Source organism: Camelus dromedarius, chromosome X (genome assembly GCF_036321535.1).
Source record: "Camelus dromedarius isolate mCamDro1 chromosome X, mCamDro1.pat, whole genome shotgun sequence".
Taxonomy (NCBI): domain Eukaryota; kingdom Metazoa; phylum Chordata; class Mammalia; order Artiodactyla; family Camelidae; genus Camelus; species Camelus dromedarius.
The window spans coordinates 87,911,167-87,936,672 of NC_087472.1; the positions used below are offsets into that span (position 1 = coordinate 87,911,167).

The 25,506-nt window shown below is 37.9% G+C and overlaps 1 protein-coding gene across 1 annotated transcript in view; it reads left to right on the forward strand.

Annotated features, from left to right (window-relative positions):
• Nucleotides 1-2,507: 2,507 nt before the first annotated feature.
• TMEM47 (transmembrane protein 47) overlaps nucleotides 2,508-25,506 on the forward strand; it is a 28,302-nt gene continuing 5,303 nt past the window's right edge. The window contains exons 1-2 of the mRNA XM_010980462.3: nucleotides 2,508-2,997; nucleotides 17,762-17,902. Coding sequence (XP_010978764.1) covers nucleotides 2,772-2,997; nucleotides 17,762-17,902 — 367 coding nt within the window. The 5' untranslated portion in view covers nucleotides 2,508-2,771. The remainder of the gene's footprint in view (nucleotides 2,998-17,761; nucleotides 17,903-25,506) is intronic.

Genomic DNA, 25,506 nt, shown 5'->3' on the forward strand with positions numbered 1-25,506 from the left:
ACCTCTTCCATTTTAAGAGTAAATGCAGGTCCACTATCTCTTATATAAAACCTTTGGGGCCAGCTGTGTTGAGGAACTCAGACTTTTTCAGATTGCTGTAGGATACTATGATTCATATGCTGTAAATTAGACAACACCCAACAGGGTTTGTGGCTGCATATTTATTCACACTAAGTGGGATAAACCAAAACCATAAATAACCTCACACCAGTTTGAGATTTTTTTATTTTTTACCAAATGAGTCTGCTACAAACTTACAAAAAGAAAAAAAAAATTGTCCTGACAACTTTTTGTATTTTGAAAATGAGGATTAAGGACTGGTGATCTGTATTATGTTGTGTAAATTCTAGAAATGATTAACAGAGGAATGGTGTATTTTAGGAGAATTTGGCTTTTTGTTGTTAAAATGCCTTATTTTTCTTATTTTAGAGACAGTACAGAGACAAATTTGTAGGTGGTACAAAGAAGGATGGAGTCACTCAAGTAAGCAGTTGAGAACAACCAGAAAAACAAAGCAAAGGGAGTGTGGGGTAGTGGGAGTTGGGGTGGGGGTGGAGGAGGAAGAAAGCCCAAATTAGAAGGAACAAAGAGAAAGAAAAATATTGGCTGACTGGGAATGGAACTTATTAAAGGGCAAGTGATAGAAATTGGAGGAAACAAGATAACTATGAGGACATAGTCAAGAAATATTCTTAAATATTCTTTTCAAATGTACATAAACCCACAAACATAAACCCAGGAAAGAGGAAAATATCACAAGCCTAGTCATCCCCATAATCATCCTGGTTTTTAATTTTTAAGTATTCCATTAGGAACTGTTTTCAAGGAGAAGCACTTAATCTTATTTCTCCTTGGAAGGTTGGGAGGCCAAGAAGCCTGTTCGAAGTTAGAGGTTAAGGAGACCAGACTGCTCTAGCATTTTTTACTAAGAGCAGTAAACATGATTGAAAAGCACGGGAAAGTTGCCAGGTCTCTAATTTCCAAATGTAAAAAAAAAAAAAATGGTTTTTGTTTCACACTGGGTTGGTTCTTACTCTCAAGTCCTTTGACACGAACTCGATTGTTTCTCACATTCAAAATGTTACTTCAGTCAACATATAGTCAGCCCTATAGAATACACGTGGTTAGAAGAAAAAAAAAACTGTTATCCGCAAAAACTATGAAACCCTGCAGTGTAGAGGATGGCGTTTCATTAAAAGAGAAGACGTTTCTTCCATTCTTCAGATCTTAACCCCTATTTTTGGGTTTCTCCCCAACTTTTCCAGATGGTGAAATATCTGGGAACCGCTACCCCCAATGACCTATTCAATAAATTGTTTCTTATATAGGAAAAAGAGAAAGTAGTCAAAGAGACACACGAGACAGATAATCCGCCACTCACAAGCTGAACTAGTCAATTACAGAATTGCAAATTCAATTTCAAGGAGTATTTATTCCTCACGTATGGCGAAAAAAAAAAAAACTAAGCGTCTCCTTAAAAACAGGGACGAGGTAATACTGGGCTGAATTCGTGGTCCAGAGCACACAGTAGGTATTCAGCAAATACATGTAAATTGATTACTTAAATATATGCCACTTTTCCTATGCCAGGCCTTGGGCTAGATCTTCTGGGCACAGGAAAAGGTTAATGTCCTTGGAGGGATTCAGATGCAACTTGGCATACCGAATAAATAAAGGTTTTAGACAACGCGCAAAAACAAAACAAAACAAAAAACAAACAAACAAAAAAAAACTGAGCTGCGGGGAAATAAGTAAGGTTTACATCACATTTTGTAGGAAGTTCTCTTTCCCATTTTAGCGCCTGCGTTCGTTCCCTGAGCAGGCGCCCTTTCTAGGGGGCGCGAAAAGAGGCGACCCCAGAGAATAGAAGCGGCAGTAGACTGGCTGGTAAAGTTAGGAAATAGGGAAAACTAGGCGGGGGTGACTGGGTCAGAGACTGAGGACATTCTGAGTTTGAAACGAGGGGACGAAATGTCTTTTGTCACTTTTCTTCACTTTCCTTCAAATCCCGCAGGATGAGAAATTGGCGGAGCCGGGGGGCGGGTTACATCACTGAGAGAGAACCTCTCCTTGCTCCAGCGTCCACAGCCCAGGAAACCTAGGAATCCACAGCTGACGCCTTCTAGAAAAGGACCCACCCCAGCTCACTAAGAAAAGGAAACCCACGTGACGGCAGGGGGTGGGGGCGGGAAGCCAAACGACCCTGGAGCGAGCGCGGCCAGGGGCGGGGCCTGGGGCCGGACTGCTTCGAGGAATAACCCCGCGCAGCCGTTCTGGAGCGGAGGGCTCGCCCTGGGTTCTGTGCGCGCCGCACACGAGGGTAGAGGACTCGCTCCGCGCGCACCGGGTTGGGGCGGGGCGGGCGCGAGCTTCTCGCGCCGGGAGCCGGGGGCGGGAGCCTGACGCCGCCCGGGTGCGGACCGCTGCCCCTCCCCTCCCGGCACCGCCTCCCGCAGCCGGGGAGGAGCCGGGGCGGAGCGAGACAGGCCGCGCTAGGGCGGAGCGGGCGCGGGCAGAGCGCGGCGCGGGGCTGGCGGCGAAGGTTCGTGGCGGGATCAGAGTCGCTGCGGCTGCCCACGACCTCTTCCCGGTCGGCTGCCCAGCAGACCCACCTTCTCGGCGCAGAGGGAAGCGCGCAGAGCCCCGAAGGAACGAGTACCCGCGCGCGGCGCCTCGGCTGCTGCCCTCCGAGAAAAGTCCGGCTCCCGGCTCTCCGGACCTGCCTGGTGTCCTGCCCTCCGGTGGGGCCGGCCGGCTGCGACGCCCGGGGCATGGCTTCGGCGGGCAGCGGCATGGAGGAGGTGCGCGTGTCGGTGCTGACCCCGCTGAAGCTGGTCGGGCTGGTGTGCATCTTCCTGGCGCTGTGTTTGGACCTGGGGGCCGTGCTGAGTCCCGCCTGGGTCACGGCCGACCATCAGTACTACCTGTCCCTGTGGGAGTCCTGCCGGAAACCCGCCAGCTTGGACATCTGGCACTGCGAGTCCACGCTCAGCAGCGGTGAGGGCCCGGCGCTCCGCGACCCCTGCGTACCGCCCCGCGTCCCGCTGCCTGGACAGCCACCGCCTATTCCCTACACCTTGTGTCCCCCACCCTCGTCCGCCCCTCTCCATCCTGGCCCTTCGCGGACCCTCGGGCTCGGGCCACCTCCCTATTGTCCACCCCTCTCCTCTCCCAGGTCCAGTCTCCAAACCCAGTGTGATGTCCCACGCCCTCTCCTCCCGTGGCCATTCCTCGGGCTCTGGAGTAACACGTCTGCTATTTTGGGTAATTGTTATCATTTAAGGCGAGAACCATGTGGCTGTGTTGAAAATACGCCTTCCACACCCCGTTAAAAAAAAAAAAAGGCACAAGCAAAAACGCCCCAACTCTACTAGGATGCTGCGGGTTCTCTCTGCCTTCCCCACTCTTCTTCCTCCTCTCTCAAGGAGGAATTTGCCTGAGTTTTCCTCTTACTGTCCACGTTTCTGCCTGTTCTACTCCACTTTATCTGGGTTTTCCCCCAGTGAGTTTCGGTTTGGATTTTAGTTCCTTAAATTTTTGAGGGATGTGGAGAGTTGGGAGAGGGACAGGCTTTAATTTCCTTTCCTTTTTTGGTGACACTGTCCTTGATTGCTAGTTGCTCTTCCTTCTTTCCCCCTCCAAATGCTTCTTCTGTCCTCCAGACCTTTCTTTCTCTTCTCCGTCAGCTATTCACAGATGCAGGGAAAGTTATGGTTTATTCAGCCAGCACTGGAAGTGGCAAATGGACTGGGTAGGGGATGGAGAAGAAGATAGTTGGGGGGGGGTACTTTACTGCTTTACTCTCCTTGACCCCCAGTTGCCTCTTCCTGCGCCCCAGTTATGCCCTTAGAAGAAAGCTGCCAACTTCCTATTTCTTGCTGCAAACCCTTTTCCTCGCTAATCTTGATTCTTCATCTGCTGGTGTCAGTGCAGAGAAAGGGGAATAAAAGGGAGAGGACCTGGCCTGATTTTACAGTTACACACGCACCCCTGAGAAACTCATTAAATTCCTTTCTGACAGTTTCATGTCTTCTCGGGGACTATTTATAAAGCTTTACTGGAAACGTTTCAAGTTCCAAGAAAGTTGAAATAGCACAAAAAGCCACAAAAATCCGATTTACTTTTGTCTTGGGTTTCTTGTTATAAGAGAAATTAGTTCACTTGGTTTAGTTTTTTCCATAAATTTGATTGTCTGTTTACAGAAGGCTTTTTCTTTGATGGTACCTCAAAATTCCCATTGAAGGGTTTCGTCTTTGTTGCTTAATTCACTGTGGAAGGGACTGGTTGGCTGCGGGAGGTCAACATTTAGGTCTTTTCTTTCAGGGTTGGTTGTTTACAACTAAAGATAAAATAAATTGGTAAAAATGCCTTTCTTCAGTAACCAGGGGATCCAAATAAACTTTGGAGAAAATATCTTTTCTTTCCCCTCTCCAATAGGAATGGAAATTTATGTAGGAATGCCAGCTTCAGCACGTCTCCTTAGCAACGTGAATCTTTTGCCCCTTTCTCACTGTCTCCTGAAATAATAGCCCCCGATTGCATAAAGACTTTTCAGATAGGTTAGAGAAACCAGCTTCAACTCCCATTTTCTTTTCAGGCCCGTATCCTTTTCTCTTGGCCAGGAATGTGGGGAATGGGGAGAAGCCAGCTCCGGTTTGTTGAGCATATGCAGTGTTTGCTAATCTTTCCTTAATTGCCTCCATACCCATTTATCTCAGCTTTTTTTCCTCTCTAAGCCAGGAAATAGGGAGGAGACATGAACTTAATGCAAATGTATTGATAATAGGACCCTGCAAAGTAAAAAATCGACGCTGGTACAGTTGCTGATTTTTTTTTCCTCTAAAACCGTTATTTTACCCTCTTGCTGAAACTCATACCCCAGCATGTATTTCTTTCTGGGTTCCTGAAAATAAAATAGTTTTCATCCTAGAAAAAGTATACTTTGGAAGAAGTGGGGGTGGTGGAGGCTATCTGAAACTAGTTCTTGACTTTATTTATGTAGTATCAGCTCATTTTTCCTCTCCAAGGTGGTGGGTGGGGAGGGTGCCGAAGGAAAGGAAACAACATATGGAAAATTGCTCCATCTCCCCACTTTACAAAATCTGTTTTCTTACAGTGTTCCGTGGGCTTGAAGCTTCAGTCCACCAGTGTTTTGAAACAAGGGGGGAAGCTTAAATGAAAGGAGCAGGCAGCTTTTCTCAGCCTGTTTGCTGTGTTGAACAGCAGAAAGCAGGGAGGGAAATGTCTTCTCTGAAGATTTTAAGAGATGCACTTCATTGTCTCTCAAAATGAATTACTTCGGGAGGAACCAGCAAGGACAGTTTTACTGAAGGCCCTTTACCAGCATCTTCAGGGCTTAATTAAAAACCTTTGTCTTAATTAGAATTAAAACTGCCATGAAGAGGCGAGCTTGTATTTACAGAAGGGAAATTTCAGGAATGTTTCTACTGACGACAATATGTCCTACTTAGGCCCAGTTCCTACGGAAACTTTCCCCTCAGCCGTCATTTTAAAGCTGCATTTTAATTTTGATACCAAATATGCGTCGTTTGCTGCTTATAACCTGTTTTATGGTTTTAAGCAAAAGCAGAACCATGCCTTTTGTGTCCTGGTGTATTGAAGGTTGCGTCAGCACTTCTAGTACGAACCAGTAATCCGGGTGTCAGTCAACTGGAATGCCTTTCTCTGGTGTCCCAATTCAGTGTATGGGGGACTTTCCAGGCATTCATCTTTAAACTATAAATTTCCCCAAAAGACAAATGAAAAAGTGGCTAATTGACTGTCATTTGCGGTGGAAACAAACAAAAAAAATTCTTGTTAGGAAGTTTAGAATACGTAGTACTCACATGGCTGCTGGCCACAGAATTTCTAAGGATAGTTTTCCCCACTACTGATTTTGGCAGCCTTTTAATAAATCTTAAATATTATTTTTTAAATGATAGTAATGTTTTAGACTTTTGCTTAGTCACATTTAGTTTTGATAACTCTTTTTCTACAATATAATTATTAGGGTTTCACAGCCATAGCAATTACAAGAGAATCATAGTGCAAATAGGATTACTCAAGTATGTACAGAATGCTGACACCCTAAACTCGATGTCAAACGTGCTGTACAACCTTTAGGGTGATTTTACATTTCTTCTTTTAAGATTTATAAATGCAAAGCTATTTCATATAAAGCAGATTCCTTCTTTGATGCCTGTGTTATTTATTGACTAAGCAAAATAGAGGAATGTGCAGATTGCCAAATGAACACAATTTACTGAAAGTAGTTTTGGGATATAACAAGTGGAATTTACCCATCTTTCCATCCACAAAATATTTGATCCAATAGTGCCTTTTTCAAGGAATATTGTTAACATCATTCCTGCTCTGTCCTAAAAATAGCTGCATTTGTAACATGAGTCACTGGCAGTTTTGAAATGGCAGTGCACTATGCTAATAACAGGTGAATATTATTATTTTCAGTTGACAGGAGGTTCTTTTAAGAGTGCTTTGTATGTAGCTCATTTTTAAAAAACTGTGGTATTAAGAATCCACTTTGAAAGGCATTATAAGAAAACCTGTCTTAGGTGGTAGTTTAAGATAAACAGAAATGCCTAAACACCTGCAAATCTTACTATATCTGAGATTACAGTGATTCTGAGTTCAGATGTGTATCATCAGTGCATATTTTGAATTCATACCTTAATTGGGAAATAGAATTTCACTGGGAAACTTCACAATGTGATTCGCTCCAGGAAAGGTTCAGCTTGTTGCTTGAAATGAGTTGATATTGATGCATGTTTACAAATAGCTCAGCAAGCCTGGAGGTCACAACAGTTGTACTCTTTTCTGGCTTCCTTAAAAAGAAAATAAGGAGAACAAATGGAATTTTGTTTTTATTCTACACAGGGTAGACTGGTGGAAAATTAGTCAAAGAGTGGCACTTAACACCAAAACTTTCTTGATTAATAAACCAGAGAAAACCTCATATAATATTTCAAGATCTTCATGTTGATTTTATTTTAATATCTCTTAAGATTTTCAAGTTCCCCAGATTGACTTTTACAAAGGACATTTTAATTTGTGGGCAGATATAATTCTTCTTTTGCTCACATTTATAGAATGATTGTAATCTCCAGGGAGTCATTTAGATCAATCTTTGTCAGCTAAGAGATTTGATGGGTGTGTGAGAGGCCTGGCCTTTCATAAAACATTTCAAAACAAAACCAAAAGAAACAAAAGCATATTTCAAGCAACAGATTTTTGCCTGCTGTCAGGAATACATTTTAAGAATCACTTTCAAGTTTCTCTTTAATAGTATGCCCACTTAGGGAAACCATGGAGTGCTACTAGGTATATTAGTGAAAAAGACTGCAGGTGCTCCAAAATAAGTCCTGGAACACACTACCTAAATACCGCAGTAAACTTCTATATGAACTATGCTAAATTATGACATAACCCAGTAGGAGGGCAGAGTAGTAGAGTGACGAATATATGAGGCTTTGGATTCAAACTGCCCAGAATTTGGCCACTTACCAATCATGTGACCTCATACAATTTGCTTAACATCTTCAAGTGGTTTGTCATGAAGATGAAATATATGAACACACCTGCTCATTAGGGTTGCAGTCCTTGCTTATTATATATTTAGAGAAACAAACCCAAAAAGATGTTTTTTTCAGTAATTAAGGACTTTTTCCTCCTTAAGTGGTAAACATTCTTTGCACAGAATAATAGAGTATTTTTAGTTTCAAATTTAAATTTTAATATGCATTATCCAGCATTTAACAGTGCTCTTGGTAGATAATGATCACAAAATTATTATCTAATAGCTACCTTTTATTCAGTACTATTACATGCCAGACATCTCAGTTATTCCCAGTGTCAAATAAACTTGCAAGGTAGCTAATGTTATCTCTATATATTATTGAAGAGACCCCGGATCTTTGTAAGTGTACCAAATTTTCAATCAGTGGTAGAGACATTTTTTCCCAAGAGTGTTCCATTTACTAATGCTGGAAAACTAACCACCTCAAAAGTTAGTGGTGTCAAATAATTATTTTATTATGTGTGTGACTTTTGTGGGTCAGGAATTCCGATAGGGATAATGAGGGTGGCTTGTCTCTGTTCCAGGATATCTGGAGCCATAGCTGAGTGTGATATGAATGGCTGGGAACTGGAACACCTGAAACTGCAGGATCCCCTTCCAAATGGTTTCACGGGATTTAGCACATTGGTGGGAATGGCTGGGAAGCTGGACTCAGCTTGGACTAGCCTTTCTAGCATGGTGGTCTCAGGGTAGTTGCACATCTTACAGGATGAGTGGTTTTCCCTAGAGCGAGGGTCCAAAGAGAACTAGGCTCTGTTGGAACCAGCCTGGGAAAACACAGAGGAGCTATATATGGCCAGCCCAGATTCCAGGAGAGGAGAATTGGGTTCTACTTCTTGATGGAGCTGTGGTAAGGTAACTTGTCAAAGAGCATGTAGAATAGGAGATGCTGTTGGGCCACATTTGCAGTAAATAGTCTGCTCTGACACTGGAGTCTAGCTGCAAATCTGCATTCTTTATTGCCTCCAAAGAACAAAGACAACTACATATCTTCTTTCTTTAAGAACTTTGAATCAGTTATTTAAATAATGTTTGGCTAGGGAAAAAACTGCCCTCAACCAACACATAACTTTAATGATTGGTCGCTTGTATGGGGTTACTCTAGATTTGGAATCAAGTGAACTCAAGAACCTAACCTGTCTACAAATAGAAAACATTTTTCTTTCTCCCTCTTTATATATAACCTTAGGTCATTTTTGGTTTATAGTCTCACATGATCAAGGATCAAACTGATTGAGAATCTGGACTCTAATTTGCTACTTCATTTTGCATGCTAAAATTTTAGCCTTTTTAAGAAAGTTTCATATGAGTCCGACAAGGTGATTTGTATATGAACATGAAAATGTTAAAATTCCAGACAGGAGCCAAGTTTTGTAGTGCTAGAAAGGTTTTAGGGTTAGAGGTTTTTTTGTTTGTTTGTTTTTTCCTTATTTTAATAACATGATTTTTCTCCTGATAATTGCCCACATATTGAATCACAGAATTGTACATTTAGAGTAGAAAAGATTTTTAAAGTAATCCTGCCCAATTAAATTCATTGCATGGATAAGAAAAATAAGGCAAGACACAATATTAAAGACTCAATACACTGTATTCAGCTGTAGTATTTTTGCAGGGTGGTTTTTCAAAATTTCCTATAATATTGCAGATAACTATCTCTTGGTGCTTCGGAGACTGTTGAAATACTCTCTGGTATGGAACATTAATTGAAGAAGTTAAGGACTACATGTGAAATAGATGTCTACTTTTTATGAGATTACTTATCATCCAAGATTTCATTTTTCTTAGAATTTAAAGAATCTTGAAATAGACTTATATATGTTGTTAAGTCTGTTAAGTTTTAGATGTTTATCATCAAATTTTACATTGTTACCATAGCTAGTCGTCAATAATCAAGAAAAACTTCTTTTTCTTTAAGTGGCTCCATGATAGGGTACTTTAAAACAACTGCTTAATTTTAAGTTGAAAAACAATTCCAAAAGTCTGTGAAAGCCAGCATGTAAGTTTCTTAATTTGATGCTAAATATGCATATAAATTTCATTAGGTCAACTTATTACTGCATTCTGGCTTTATTTTTCAAAAAATTAAATTTACTTATCAAGAGACTGATTTTTCCTATTAACTTATTACTGCATTCTGGCTTTATTTAAAAAAAAATACACTTATTTATCAAGAGACTGATTTTTCCTTAAGCAGAATTTCATCCTCACATGTCAAAGGCACGGACAGTTAAATCATATCAGTCTTCAAAGTACTGAAAAATAGACAAGGACACCTTTCCTTACCCTTTTTTGCTCCTATATTTGTTTGGGATTTTGAGACATTAGTAGACCATCAATTTCCTGTTCTATTGTAGTCTTGCCTTTGGCACTGAAAACTACTATTAAAAAATAAAACACAACAATAAACCCTACAAAAATGAAGCACCTTTGTTTCCCAGAGAACCAGGAAAAAAAAATCTAGACCATTTTTGTCTCTACCAGCTTATTAACAGTTGTGAGATTAAAAGTGATAGTTTAATGAGCCATGTTTCAAGATAATGTCACTAATACTGATTCTGTCCTTTCAAAGTATATATGTATTAGGCAAAAAGATGTTAAACAATAGAAGTTGGGACCCCAAGTCACATATTCTCTATGCATTAAAAGGCACACCCACAAAAGATCTTAAATTTCCATCAAAGGGAGTTTTATTTCTGTTATGTTTTAGGGTCCCTAAACCAAATGTTCATCATAACGATTAGTGCTTTGTGAATGCAACCTGGAGTCTATTCCTTGCACCAATAGGTGGCTTAAAGAGAGATAGAAATGACCTCTCCCCTCTCTCCTATCTTTTCTTATCCAAGGAGTTAACTTCATTTAAACATATTCATTGATTTCCTAGCAGGGAATAGGCACTGTCCTGGTACAAAGTCAGCCAGTCAGTCTGGTGGTGAGAGCAAGGTGATGAATGAAACAAACGGTTTCTCTTAAACAAATTAATGAAATAATATGTATGTATGAAGTGCTATAAAGGAGGAAATACATATTCAACTTCCGCAGGAGGATAGAAGAAGGGCTGTCATCTAATGAAGCTTCCTAACAGGGAACTGGTAGGGGCACTAGCTTGCCAAATTTATCCTTCCATATTTACTAGGGGTGTCTTAATAATGATCGTAGGTGACTGGTTGGCTGTCTTCCATCTACTCTTTGATTATTTTTAGCTACCCTAAACCCATCACAAAAACTTTTTAGTTGCTTAGAGGCAGATCACCCACTCCTAGTCCTGGCATGGGTTTTATTCTTACTGTTTTTTCCAAATAATCAAGTTTTCCAAATTGTAATCTTACCTTTTTTTACCAAAGAGTGGAAAGGGAACAAAGTTCAATGTAACAAACTCATCACAAGTTTACAGAAATACGATTAGAAGTTAGTATTGAGAAATAACAGTACCCATTAGATAATATTAGTTACCATCAAATGCTAGCAAAAGCTTTTTATTATAGTACTTGATAAGAAACAGCAGTCATTAGGGATGATGATGTCTTTCTTTTTTTGTCTAAATACTAAAACATGCTTTAATAGCAGGGCTTTTGCTAAGCCTTGTATACAGTGGTTTTATTTGGGGGAAAAAAACACCGTATGTTATGGTATTTAGATGATAAATTAAATTTCCACCAAATTTTCTATGATAGAATTCTGTGACACGGCTAAAGTGACCCTTTATTTGTAAAGAAAAAAGAATATATAATCTTCTTCTAAACCAACATGAAACAAGTCCAAGGGTGCAAACGAAATTGTCGTGGATTGAAAATTTGTAACCTGCTTGGCACTTTGGGACCACCAGAATTTTCCAAAAGTTTGGTAAAATTGATCTGCACTTTGGTCATTAGAGTTGTTGCATTATGTATTTGGATGGTTACCTAGGGTCATTTATGTGCTTAAAATCAGGTTGGCACACTTTTTTTTTTAATCTATGAATGGGCCTAACAAGTAGGACCCTAAGTTGTATTGTTGCCTACTTGATTAACGTGGATTTTAAAGTAGGTGCTTCTCTGATATTCCACTTGACTTTGTGTAGCACAAGCACACAGTGTCTATACTGCTTGTCACTTTAGAAAAGACACATAGTTGTTTGCCATAAATATTTGTTTACAAGTGAAGAATGTTAGTTTGGATATTAGTTGTTTGAAAAAAGAGGTGGTCATTTTAATTACTGAAATTAGAATCTGGATTCTTCTTTTGGCTGCCTTTATTTCTGTTTACATCTCACAGAATAGTATAAAATTCCTGCAATGCTGATGGATTTAGGTCACGATGCAACTTAGCCAAGAAAACAAAGTTTAAACTCCCTTAGTAATGGTTCCTGTTTTCCACTTCATTTGCCACATGCAGACTAACTTTAAAAAGTTAAGTATATCATTTGATACCTCTGGAAATATTTCGGCTGTTAGTCTATAGTTTCCTTCCTTTTATACAGAATAACAGCATCGTTTTGGTTCATTCTTCATAGGTGAGGCTATAGCCCTACTCTCCAAACTCAGAAGTATGTAGCATTAATTTCAAAAGAAATTCTTAAATTACATCTGATGAAAATAATGAAATGCCATAATTTCTGGCAAAGTGAACTAGTGGTGAAAAAGACAGGGTCTTTGGTGAAGAGATGGATATCTTAGGAAATATGGGTTTGAAAAGTTATTCTGTAATGGCTTTTTTTCCTTGAATAATAAACCATTCCACTATTTCCACTTTCTGATGATAAAGTGGAATTGGCAATGCAGAGTTCTCTGAGTTCTTACCAATATAACTAAAATAAACTTAAAGGTTTTGCTATAAATGTGTCCTACAAATGAATAAAGGCATTTAGAAGAATGGAATGTTTGTTGGGAATGAGGGAAATCCTCCAGTTCGTGGGGTGAATAGGGAGAACTTGGGGACGGCTTGCAGGTTAGTGTCAATATGATAGGAAAGATCACTCTTCTAGGTTGAAGAGTGAATGATTTGATTACAGTTATGGGAATCAATTTGGTTAATACAATATTCTTTTGGAAAATTCACTATTCTTTTGGACAATTCACAGGTGAAAATGTAAGTGCCTGTCTGGCAAATTTGAATATTTGAGTAAGTTATTAAAATCAGTATTTTAATTTGTGATGAAAATTATAGGAAAACTGAGAACCATGCATTAAAACATTAGAATACACTTAGGGAAGTACTACCCACCTTAGTTGTGGGAGTTGAATTTATAAGGTTAAAAATCTGTTTCTTCATTGATTTTTAATTATATCAGTTTCCTAGAAAAAAATGACAATTGAGTGCTCAGGGATTACATACAGTAGACCCAATCTCAGCATATAAACAATACCTACAGAGGTAAATAAATTAGCCAATGTTTGACGAATTAAAGGGTTTGAAATGAGATGGGTGGAGGAAAGCTTTAGGCACTGGTATGTGCATTGACCTTGGCTCAAAAGTGTGGAAAATGTATCATCATTTAGATTTTGCCTTTCCTGAAAATCAGAAGTAAATTTTGACCATGAATTCCCCAAGGGAATGTGAATTCTCTAATTTGGCAGTTATAATGTGGCCCATAGAATTTTCATAATGCAGTGGCAATTGCAGGCCAGTCTCATGTATTAGACTGTAAAGTAAGTCAGCACAATTCTGCAGAATACTAAAGCATTTATAGACATTGGAAACTCTGGCACTAGCTAATAAAAATACCTTGAAAGAGGACTTGAATTTAGTTCCTGAGTTGCATATTAATCTTGGACTTGGTGTTAGGACATAAGGACTGCCCAATTTTTATTCTGTAACTACAGAGAAAATATAATATTGCATTTATGTGTATATATGTGTGTGTGTGTATTTTTTTTCCTTCTTTGCCAAAATACTCTTTAAGTGGAACCTGACGTACACTGTGGCAGCCTCATTTCAGGTTTGATTTCCATATCTAAAACATCCCTTTCAGCCCATTTGAGCCCTAGCTAGTTTATGGACCAAGGATGTACATTATTTCCTCAAAACCAATCATCGCTTGTTCTCTCAGGTCTTAGAAACCAGTCAGATTTCAGATCAGCTGGCGTGACATTGAACAATGACCAGTTTTAATTGTGCAGAGCACTGCAATTTGTAAAAAAGCACATGGCCTGTGATGTTCTGCAGGGCTGGTTTACATTCACTGCTCCACTACAGTATCAGTATATCATTTATAGAAATGTATAAAACTAATGCAGAGTAATAAATCTCTAAGGACTCTTAACACTTCATCTGACTAAATACTGTGAGGGCTATAAAATTGGGGAACTAAGATTGATATAGAAATTAATCAATTATGAGAACTTAAAATCGGTTTTTTTTGAAGAAATGGACCTAAAAATTGAGAATTTCATGACATTTTAATTTGTTTTACAGACACTGATATGGGATAACACATATTTGTGGCATGCAAACCTTCTAATGGGAAAAAACATTTGTGTAGAGTTTTCTGGTCATTTATTGTAATATTAATGTAAAATTGCCCAAGTCCTATAGTATATAACAAAACATTTTATATGTATATATTCTTGTTAAATCTACATTTGGTAGATAAGTAAATATTTATTTGTATGAACATGAATCTTAGCCTATTGTTTTAACGATCATTAGTAGGTATCTATAAAAGTATTTTTTATCTTTTTCTATTCCCCATCTCTTAGTCTTGTTCAGTAAAGAGGAAAATGGTATCAGGCCGATTTACATGGTCCCTGACTTTAACTCACCTGTAATGCAGGCCCTAACATTTGGACAATAGATTCTTGCACTGTTCTCAGCTCCAAAATGCCTAGTGTTGAACCTTGAAAACTGCCCCAGGCCTCCTTGACTATGGTAGCCATATCTTTCAGCTTACTGACTGATATTCAGCTGGTCACAGAGTTAAAGCTTTGGTCCTGGGCAACCTGCCTGAGTGAATCATTCCAAATGAATATAATGACAACAATCCCCAAACTTGGCACCGTCCACCAGAGATACAGCCTCAATACTTCAGTCTAAGCCCCAGGTTTTGGCCAGGACAGTGGCAGACATATGTGGCCCAATTCTAGACTCTCTTGGAAAATAAAATGGCTGTTCTCTTTGAGCAAGCTTAGCTGTGGTTGTGGACCAAAGGGAAGGGTGGCAATATCACAACAGTGGAGATGGTGGTGATGCTCCTTTTTGGCTTTATGTCTAAAGTGACTTTCTCACTAACCACAGCCTCAGCACTAAAAATTAATACAGGACATATAGAAGAAAATCAGAACTGGTTGTTTTCATCTACTTTTTAAAAACTATTTCCTCTGCTGCAAGAAGTTCCCTTCCAAATTAGGTTCTAGTCCTTTTTAATACCTGTTACTCTCCTGGTGACTTCTATTGCATTTTATTGGTTTCCCATACGAAATAAAGTATTACTTTTTAAAGGAAATTCAACATTATGTGAGATAAGGATTTTTTGCAGTTTTATATTGCTTGCTGGATAAGCATCACTTTGCACTCCTGTATTACTCACTTATCAAATTGACTTCATTATGAAATTATTATTATTGTCTGAGAGGTTTTTACCTAGAAGTAAGTTCAGCATTTTAGAATGGTAGATGAGATATAGACGTGTCAGCAAACTATAGCCTGAGGGTCAAAACCAGCCCACCACCTGTTTTTGTAGACAAAATTTTATTGGAACACAGCCATGCTCATCCATTCAGATACTGTCTAGGGCTGTTTTCATATAACAAGGCAGAGTTGAGCAGTTATAACAGAGATGACCCACAAAGCTGAAAATACTTAATATCTGGCCTTTTATAGGGAAAGTTTGCCAATTTTTTGTATTAGTCTTGTTTGTTACAAAATACAAATAAATACATATATTTTAGCTATTCTTTGAGGATATTTAAAGTAAAGAAAAGTGAACAGAATTGTTTGATTTAGGATTGAAAGTAGAAATAGTCAAGTGTATGGTATTTTATGCCTGTTGGGCTGTGTGCAAGAGCTTATTGGAAAAAAGTAATTATTGTACTTTTATTTCTAAGGTATTTTAAAAATGAATGAATATTTAGTTGTATCTTGATTTAAATAAAATTGATACTTTCAAAATTCTTATTACTTTAAAATAAATTGGAGGAAGTTGCTAAAAGTAATACTCACTTTATGAAAGTAATAGTCCAACTAGAAAATGTTCAGCATAGGCTCTCTTAAAGTTTCCAGGAATTTGATTGATGGCTGAATGGATTGATTTCATTATTTTCTTTGTATCTCAAACTCTTTGATATAATGAAAATTTGATTTATTATTCAGAAATTTCAACTTACAACTTTTCAGAAGGGTTTCTGTTATGTTAAAGTACAATAAAATTGTTCTATGCATAAACTTTTTCAAAGAAATTTAGAGACTTCCAAATGTAAGGCTTATTTTTTTGTTTTTTTAATTCAAAGTTACATGCTTTTATGGAATAAAAAAGGCCATAGTATGGCTATCCTTTTAAACTCTAGTTGAAAGTCAGATATACTTTTGTTTGAACTTACATGGCTTTGTTACAAATAAATGGCATAAAAATACTCTCCACTTTCTTGTGATTCATCTTTATATTTTAAAAAGTTTGGATTTGTTCTGTTTCCCCCTTGTTTGTTGTTTCCTGAAAATGCAGTGCAAGTTCTAGTTCAGTGCCAGCTAAATATCCAGAATTTATTAGGAGGAGAGGATATGGAAGGGATGCTTGAGGCAAGATTATACAAGTATAAATAAAAGAAGAAACTCTTGAGACATTTAGGTTCCTCTACTTGTCCCTTGTCCTGCAGAGGCAAAGAGTGCACTTTAGAAGCTTTCTGGAGGGATAATTTCAGAGTACAGCATCAAAATATTATGAGTTCTTGACTTTGGATAGACTGCACTGCAATTTAACCATGGATTAAAGTCTATTTTTATTTCCTGCACATACATTAAAGTGAGGGCCAGAAGAGGCAGCCTAGGACTTCCAAACAAACCCTACGGAAGAGTCAGTAGAGTGTTCTCCACAGTATCATTTTCTGTGATGCTTCCTAAGCTGGATAGTGCTTTCATATACTTACTCTGCTTCTTCTTAGAGAATATTCTACTAGTATGAAATGGAAAATGGGCCAATTTTCTTTCATACTCTTTCTAAATCTTTATTTTGTAGGAAATGATAAATGCATTTCAGCGAGGTTTATGTTTCATTCAAGGCAAGGGAGACTTTTAAAGTATCTATGTACAGAGGCCTGCACGTAGTAAGTGGTCAGTGTATGCTTACTGTCTCTATGTGTGAATGAAGAAAGGGGCCGAAGAGTCATTTAGAGTCCATTCTGACACCCTGGGAATACCTAATTTCAGAAACCATCTCTATGGTGGTAAATACAACAGTAAGGTTACAATGAAATGAAAACAAGGAGAAAAAAACAAACAACAAAAAATCTTCCTGATGCTAATTTTCTGGGGGAGTTGTTTAAGTGAGCGGGAGAGGGAGAAAGGCAAATAAAAAGTTGGGGGTTTTTCTGTGCAGAGAAGGAAGTCTTTCTAAGAAAGGACAGCAGTAAAAAAAAAAAAAAAAAAAAAGAATATACTACAGCCACGTGCAATAGGATGGATGAATAATCAAAGACCTAAAAGCCAGACACAAAAGAGTTTATACCTTTTATATACAGTTTAAGAACAGGCAAATCAAATACACGGAATAATGTGGGTCAGTAGCCTGGTTGGGAGGGTGATTATTAACTAGGGAGGGGCATAAGGGAAGCTTCTGGGTGATAGAAATGTTCTATATCTTAATCTGGATGGTGGTTACATGGGTGTGTAAATAAAAATAAAAATCCATCAGTTTCCCTATTTTCTATACTTAAGATTTGTGAACTTGATAGCTCAATAGAAAATTAAAAATAATGAAAATAGTTTATGGAGGGAACACCAAATTTAGCATGAATGCTTAATAGAGTCCTTAGAAGAAAAGCATGGCAAACCTGTGGTCTAAAAACTGTGCTTATTAGCTTAACATAGAAGACTTTTCTGAATAAGGACATTTATAGTAATTTTTGTTGCAAAACATTTCCAATCCCAAAGGATGCTTAGTATGCAGTAAAATCACATCTGTTTAGCTGCAGCAAGGTGACGGCTGCTGAGCATATTTTACTGCTTAAAAAACGCAATGCCTTTCTTTTTTCTTTCCAGATTGGCAGATTGCTACTCTGGCTTTGCTCTTGGGCGGTGCTGCCATCATTCTCATTGCATTCCTGGTGGGTTTGATTTCTATCTGCGTGGGATCTCGAAGGCGCTTCTACAGACCTGTTGCTGTCATGCTTTTTGCAGCAGGTAAATATATTCATTACTTTCAAAACAGTGTTAAAATTTCATGAAACTTTCTACCATCCTCCCTTCTCATGCAGAAGCAGTATGTGTCTGTATTACATACAAATCAAGAGGCATTTGTTATAAGTTAAGGTAAATTGGCTAAAGGTTTATCAGAGTATCAGTTTTCAGTGTGTTAAGCATTTTACAGAGCACAGTGGCAGTTTCTAAACTTCTAACTAAAACATGAATAAATAATAGTTCTTGACAGGGCTGCCTTAGGAATTGCAGCAGATGTATTTACCAACAGTCTTTCCTCACATCCAGTATTTGTTTTCCTTCTTTTACTGCCCCCTTCATTATCTTAAGGCAAAATTATTTTTTCTGACATAAAACTGAAAAAAAATCCACTCTATGTACCTTTAAAAGTATAAATCTGTTTTGAAATAAACATGATTATACCGAAAAATGATAACATATAACATGAACCATCAGACAATTCAATTGTATGAAGTCAATGGCATACTCGTTAATTTAGCACCATCTTTCTATGAAGCACCACTTGGATTAAAATCTCAACCAAGGTAAAATGGAAATTTTACTAAAAGTCAGGGAGCTATTTAGAAAAGGGGCTTATAAGACTAAAAAGCCCAGTACATTATTTGATGTGAGTTTTATTTTCATTTATAAGAATGTTTAAGGATAAACTCAAACTGAAATATTCTTGTGGTGCCTTCAATTTACCCTGTCAGTCATACCTGATTTGAATACTGTAAAATAAGCCCCTGTGACTGTCAATAATGAATACACTGACAGAACCATCTAGCCTGTTAGATGGGTTTTTTAAAGTTGTTTAAAGATGGGAATAGATGAAATTTCTCAGGATTTGAAGGGTCAGTTGATCTAAAAATATAAAATCAGAAGTGTACTGCTGCCCCCTGCTGCTTGTATTCATCTTCTTATACCCATGAAGACTGATCACAATGCAAGTATCATAAAAACAAAGGTCCACAGGACTGAAAGAATCTAGAATTAAATCTAATTCCAATCTCTTAAGTGACTTGCTCAAGATTATGTGGTAGTTACTGGTGGACCTGGGGCTGGGAGGCTACTGAATCTTAAACTAGTGGTTCATTCACAGCTGAATCCCTCATTCATTCACCTGTTTATTGAGTCCCTATTACAGACTGGACATTGTATTGAGACACCTATAAAACTGGCTAAATAGCACCACAAATACTTCCTAACAGAATAGAAAACACTATTACAAAAAATATTTTTAAGTCTTAGCCAGTGACCACATATCATTATTTTGTTGATCTCAAGTGTAATAAAGGCCTCTATTGTGAATGATTTAGTACAAGAAGAAGATTCTTCTTAAGATTCCATCACTATTCTCCAGTATATTTCTCAGTTCATGGATTTGCCATGGTTATTTTTCTATTTTCAGAATGAAATAACTTAGATATTTTAGTTGTAGTGTAAGTTTGTCTTTGCAGCTAGGATTTATTAACGTAGTGCTTAGATGGTCAATTATAATCAAATTTCTTAATAAATTATTCTGAAATCATATACCATTCTTTAAAACTGGAATTGGGTTTTGAATAATTTTAGAATATTCAGATATTTCTTATTTATGAAGATAGAGATATTCTAGACATTCTCTTGTAAGTATCTAATATTATTGTGCTACCTAGTTACTATCCCATTTAGCCTTTAACTTGCCCCATAATGGCATATACAGAATCTATAAAGAAATCTGCTGTTTATAGCACCTATTATAAACATACTTAGAAAAATAACTGGAAGTTCCAGGTTTTTTTTTTTTAAGTTCTGTGCTTTTTTCCAAGTATAGCAAAATTTATGAAAATGTGAAAATAAATACTGGTTGAAACAGAAACATATTGCAAGTGAACATAAGTTAAAGATAAAGGATTTGGTCAAAATAAATATTCTGATTTAGCTCTAGCTGCTACAAATATTAGTAAATTGTGAAATAATGAGAGGAATCCCTACAGCAATATTCATATAGTGTTATTCTACCCTCTGAGACCTAAAATGAGCATTACACTGCTACACTGAAAAAATGTACATATGCTGAGATTTAATTTTACTCATTCTCTTTTTGACATTGTGCTTATGGAAGTTTTTTTTTCTTTTTTGAATAACGTTAGTTTAGTGTTCACTTTGTATATAAGCAAGGTAAAACTTACTGGCCATTTGAAACAGTTTATGTAAAGGTTTCTGTCTCCCATCTGCAAAAACCATTAAAGAGTTGTCTGTAGCTGATTTCTGGAAAAGATATTCATTACACATAATAATCTATTTATGAATGATGTAAGGTTAACAAAGTTCGAAAATGCCTACTTGAAATAATGCTTGCTAAAATCATGGTTGTTTATTTTGCTTGCTTATTAGGAAACATACTTACTCTAATTGGTTAGCTTGTCTCACCAGTTTAGTGATTTTTTATAAATGTGTATTTGGCGCCGGTTCCCTTTTTTACGAATCTTGGTCTGCATGAAAACGGTCTGTGTTTCTCCACTATTCTCAGAATGTTTTCTTCTCCAAATAATACTAAGCCTGATCTTTGTGTTCACACACAAAGGGGAATGATATTTATCTCAACAGAAAAATATTCTTTTTTTGCTTCTGCTGAGACATGCAGTACCTAAAATCAAAACAGATGTAGCACTACTACTTGGAAACAACTCTACATAGAGCTGCATCATTAATTCAGTACCATATGCTGTGCCTGGTACTTTGGGGCACTCAGTAAATAGTTGAATGAATGACGGAATGATGACTGAGGCATGTGGTTTATCATCTGATAGGGAAAAACAGGCATGGAAACAACTAGCTAACTGTAAATCAATTTTTCTTAAATCATTTCTCTCTTGGCAATTTATGAAGTAGCAAGTTTCATGTGACCACAAAACAACTCAAAAAAGCAATAGTTGTAAAAATTATTTTTTCATGTATTTGTATTTTCAGTCATTTAACAAGTATACATTGGATGCCTGTAGTTTGCAACTACACTATCTTGGTGTTAGACATATACTTTTAAGGGTTTTTACTAAAAACTGATGATTAAGTCTTATAAACATAGCCAAACACATTTTAAAGGTTTTTAATCTTCTCTTTTTCTCTGAGGTCCTTGATTTTAGGGTGGGCTTGTTACCTGCTTGAATAGCTCGTAGAAGAGCTAAGAGATAGCCATCACTGTAGCCCCTCTAAAACATTGTCCCATGTTCCACAACTCTTCCACTTACTAGTCCAAGAAACCTAGACTTCAGAATGAGATGTTATCTATAATAATAATGTTGATAATAATAATTACCTGAGCACCTACCACATGTCACACTACTAGACCTATAGCACATGCTGTCTCTGCTATAACAAACTTAAGATTAGATATTTGTTTTCCTCATATTATCAGTGAAGAAGAAGGCTCAGAATGGTTAAGTAATTCCCCGGGGTTGTCCAGCTACTAAGTCGCAGAGCCAGGGTTTCAATTCAGGGCATCTGTCTGACTTGAGAGTTCAAGTGAGGATTCACCAGTCATCTTTACTTGGGTATGTATAACACATAGAAAAACGAGAGCTGAATCAGCCTTGAATTTTGAATTCAGCTGCCAACTGTGTACTGCAGTTGGAGTCCATCCTGTAATTCCAGTTATTTCATCTCTTGAGAGCAACAGCAGAAGGAAGGCAGCAACTCAACGTGTCATAAAGACCACAGATTGATCGGTGCGGCATGACTGAAGCTTAGCACATCATGAAAACTGTGCACATGTCCAGTATGGTTGACTATAGCATATTTTTTGTTGTGTAGCTGACAGTGACAGATAATATATGATGAGATTCTCATACTTGGCATCTAGTTCTCAGTAGTAAGACTTGATGAAATTAGAGGGGTTGCCTCTTTCTGGGTCCTTTTCTTTTATTGTCTGGTTTTGTACATCTTTTCATGCCCCACTGAGACTCAGAATGATGGTTTCCTTTTTTTCCCTAAGGCTTTTAAGACAAATTGCAGAAAATTTTGAGTCTTTCATAATTCAGATTTTAAATAGCAGAATGCTCACTAGTTGTATTATTAAGGATAGTTCCTTTCTGTTATATCTGCAGAAGGCCCCCTGTAAATGATTGTTTATGTGCACTGGGGATTTTTTTTTGTGGAGGGAGAGAGGCTTCTGATTAGAGGCTTGTGTTTTGTAGCCCTCCTCACCATCCTGTCAGGCCCAGTGAGATGGCTGGAGGTATTTCAAGTCTAGATTTTGACAGAAAAATCAGTGTTCAACTTACATGTTAAACTAAAAATGTGTTCATCTATTCACAGATCTTTATCCATATCAAACCACCGTTTGGTTAGAACAATTTACAGTATCACCACCAATAATTCATTTCATATGTACTGTTTACTTTTAGTAATTATAAATTTTAAAAGAATAAAAATTGATAGCTTCATGTTAACCTTTCATGGACAAATGTTTTTTATTCTCCAAATGATCGTTTCCTGTAAATTTGATATTTAGGGGACTTAGCTGGTAAGTTCTGTCAACTCTGTCTTTAAATTATCTTCTAAGTCTGTGACTTCTTATATACTACCGTTACTGCCTTAATTGAGGACATAACTCTTCCTCAAGTGGAACAGCCCAGTTCCCAGTTCCCATTCCCATATGTTAATGTCTGAGTTAAACTGTCTATGTGACTCTTTCCTTTCCCTTTCCTAGAATCTAGCTACTCTGTTTTTCTTTTACAGTCCCACTCCTGTCACCTTAATCATCACTGCACAAAGGTATCCATGCACTGACTAACCTCCTAGGGGCCCGTCCTTCTCTAGTCTGTCTTACAAACACATGAACTATAGTTCTGAAATACACATTTGGTCTTGTCACTTGTCCCTTTGGTTTCCCCAGAGGGAGAACCTGAGACAAGGAATCAAGTGCAAGTACTTAATCTGGGAGGTAAAAGAAGGGATGCAGAAAGTGAGACAGGGAAAGGAAGGCGGCCAAAAAGTGTACATTATCAGACCAGTTGTTGCTGTAAGCAGTTGGAGCTTAATCTTCCTGGAAAAATTCTGGAAATCAGTGTAGCACACGCCCCTCAGAGTTATCTCACTGGAAGGACGAGGGAACTGGAGTATTTATAAACCAAATGCTAAGAATCTTTGATGAGGGCTCTTGGTGATGATGGAGAAACAGCAGTGTTAATTTCCCAGAACACCAGGCCTGCCCTACAGTTTGGCAAAGTAGCTTTAGTGACCAGAGAAACAGTCAGGCTAAGAAGTGCAGGTGCTGACAATTGGAAGTCAGGCTGACATGCACTGGAGTGATGAGGATAAGAGTGTATGGATAGGGCACCAACAGCATCTACAGTTAAAATGACCTCTAGGATGTCTACTTATAGAAACCAGTCTATTATTTTTATGATAATCTAAGCCTTTATAGTCTAAACTGGACATCTCCGTGTGATTGTGCCCTTCATTCTCCCCCTATGGATTTTCTACAGGCACAATGTCTTATGACTAAGCTTTATACAAACTGCTTCTTCTTTCTAGAGGTCTTTTCACTTTTCTCTTCTGACCAAGTCCTATCCATCCTTCAAGAACCAGTTCAAATGGTGCTTCCTCTCTGAAGCCCTCCCTTCTTTCTCCAGGCAAAAGTGGTGCTTGGAATATCATTAGAGCTCAGTTAACATGGATTATAAGTGAACATGCCTCTATTGCTTCTGTTGAACACATTCCTTTATATCTGTGTGTCTGTCTCCATGATAGAGTATGCAATATCAAAGGGCAAGCACCATGTCCTATGTGTCTTATCTCTTTCCCCTAGAACACAATGGACATCCAATAAATGTTTGTTGAAGTAATGATATATCTTCATGTTAGAGAATATTAACTTTCCCTATCGAATGTTTTGAATATTTCCCTTAAAGAAAACTAGAAATAACACAAAAATTAGTACCTCTAAGTTCCTGTTATGCTTCTGTCCACACAATTTCATGGTTGGTAGTATTGTTGCCTCTTTTCCAAAAAGTAAGGAGGGGGAATAAAATGAACCTCAAATTCCCTTCAAATTCTAAAGTGCTACACAACTTTACCTATGTTGCCTCTCAGGTAGAGCACATAGAATGCCACAGACAGTGCCTATTATGTTTCACTGATTGGTGGTAAAGTAGAAACATAGTATGGTAGTGTTTTCTTGAGTTCTGGACTCTAGATTTGGCTTTTCCCTTTGCAGCATCTATGAAAGGCAGGGAGGCATTTTTAGCCTGCATCCATGTATTGTAGTAAATGGAGAAAATGGCAAATGCAGGATTATGTATTTTTCTCAATTTTGCTATTATGTACATTTTTCTCAGTGATTCAAAAGAGTAAAATAATTCAGAGGCATAAAGCATTTTATGGTAATTTTTATCTGGCTATGACACAATAAAGTTTCATCTCTAACAAAGCTGCTCAGGAGTGTAGAGGAGGCCAGTGTAGCTTCATGGAGCTGTATTTCTACTTTTCCGCTAGAGGGAAACTATGTCATTATATTATACTATGGAGGCCAACTATTTGCTAAATAAAACATATTGAAATGAATATTAAAAGCAAGCTAGGTAAACACCTTACTCCAGGGATGGGCTGATTCACAAAAGAGGCTGTATAATCCTTTTAAGAATATAATTCAGATCAGTTATTGCTTCTCTGCCCAAACTCCACTAGCCCATCATACTTAGAATAAAATCCAGACCCCTGACCATGATTCACAAGGCCATTCCTGAATGAACGTGCCACTGGCTATCTTTTCTGCCACATCTCATGCCGTTCTCTTTGCTCTCTGGTACTGCTGTACTGCATCTATCGTACCCTTACTGACGTTCTGTGTACCCAGTGTGCTCCTGCATCAGGAGTTTTGCATTGCCTGGGCCCTCTGCTCAGATTGCTGACTTCCCACTATATTGACCTGCACCCCTCACTTCATTCAGGTCTGTGCTCTAAAGACTTCTCCCCAGAGACACCTTCTTCAGCTCTCATTTAAAAGAGCAGCCTGCATCCCTCTGTCTGGGTCTCTTGCTTTCTTGTATTTTTACATCTCTTGGCAATACCTACCACATTCTGTGTTTATTTACTAATAATAGAAGACTGCCTAGCCATGAGGATAGCTACTTTTGTTATCAGTACCTCAAACTGTATCACTTTAGAAACATTCAAATATTTGTTGAATGAGTAAGTTAATTTTACTATTCCTAATTCATGTTCATATTTCAATCATATCCTGGCAGGATCAGTCATGATTTGACTAGTGACCACAGTATAGAAACCAAAGGAGAAAAATGCCTTTTTTTTCTTTTTAACTTACTTAGTAACTTTGGAAATTTTTTTTCTGTAGTTCATGGTTGATAATAATTGATTTCTTGTTAGTTTTGAGACATTTAAAACAGGAAAGCACCCTTTCCCTCACAAAGGAACAGAGCCAGTTGAATTTTTTAAAATTAATAACACATTTAGCATTTACTGGCTAGAAATAGAAGTGTGGATTATATAACATGCTGTTAGTTGTTCTGACAACGACTTAAAACTTTTTCTGAGATTTTTAAACTGTAAACAAGGTGTGATTTCTAGTTTGAATGTCAAGAGAT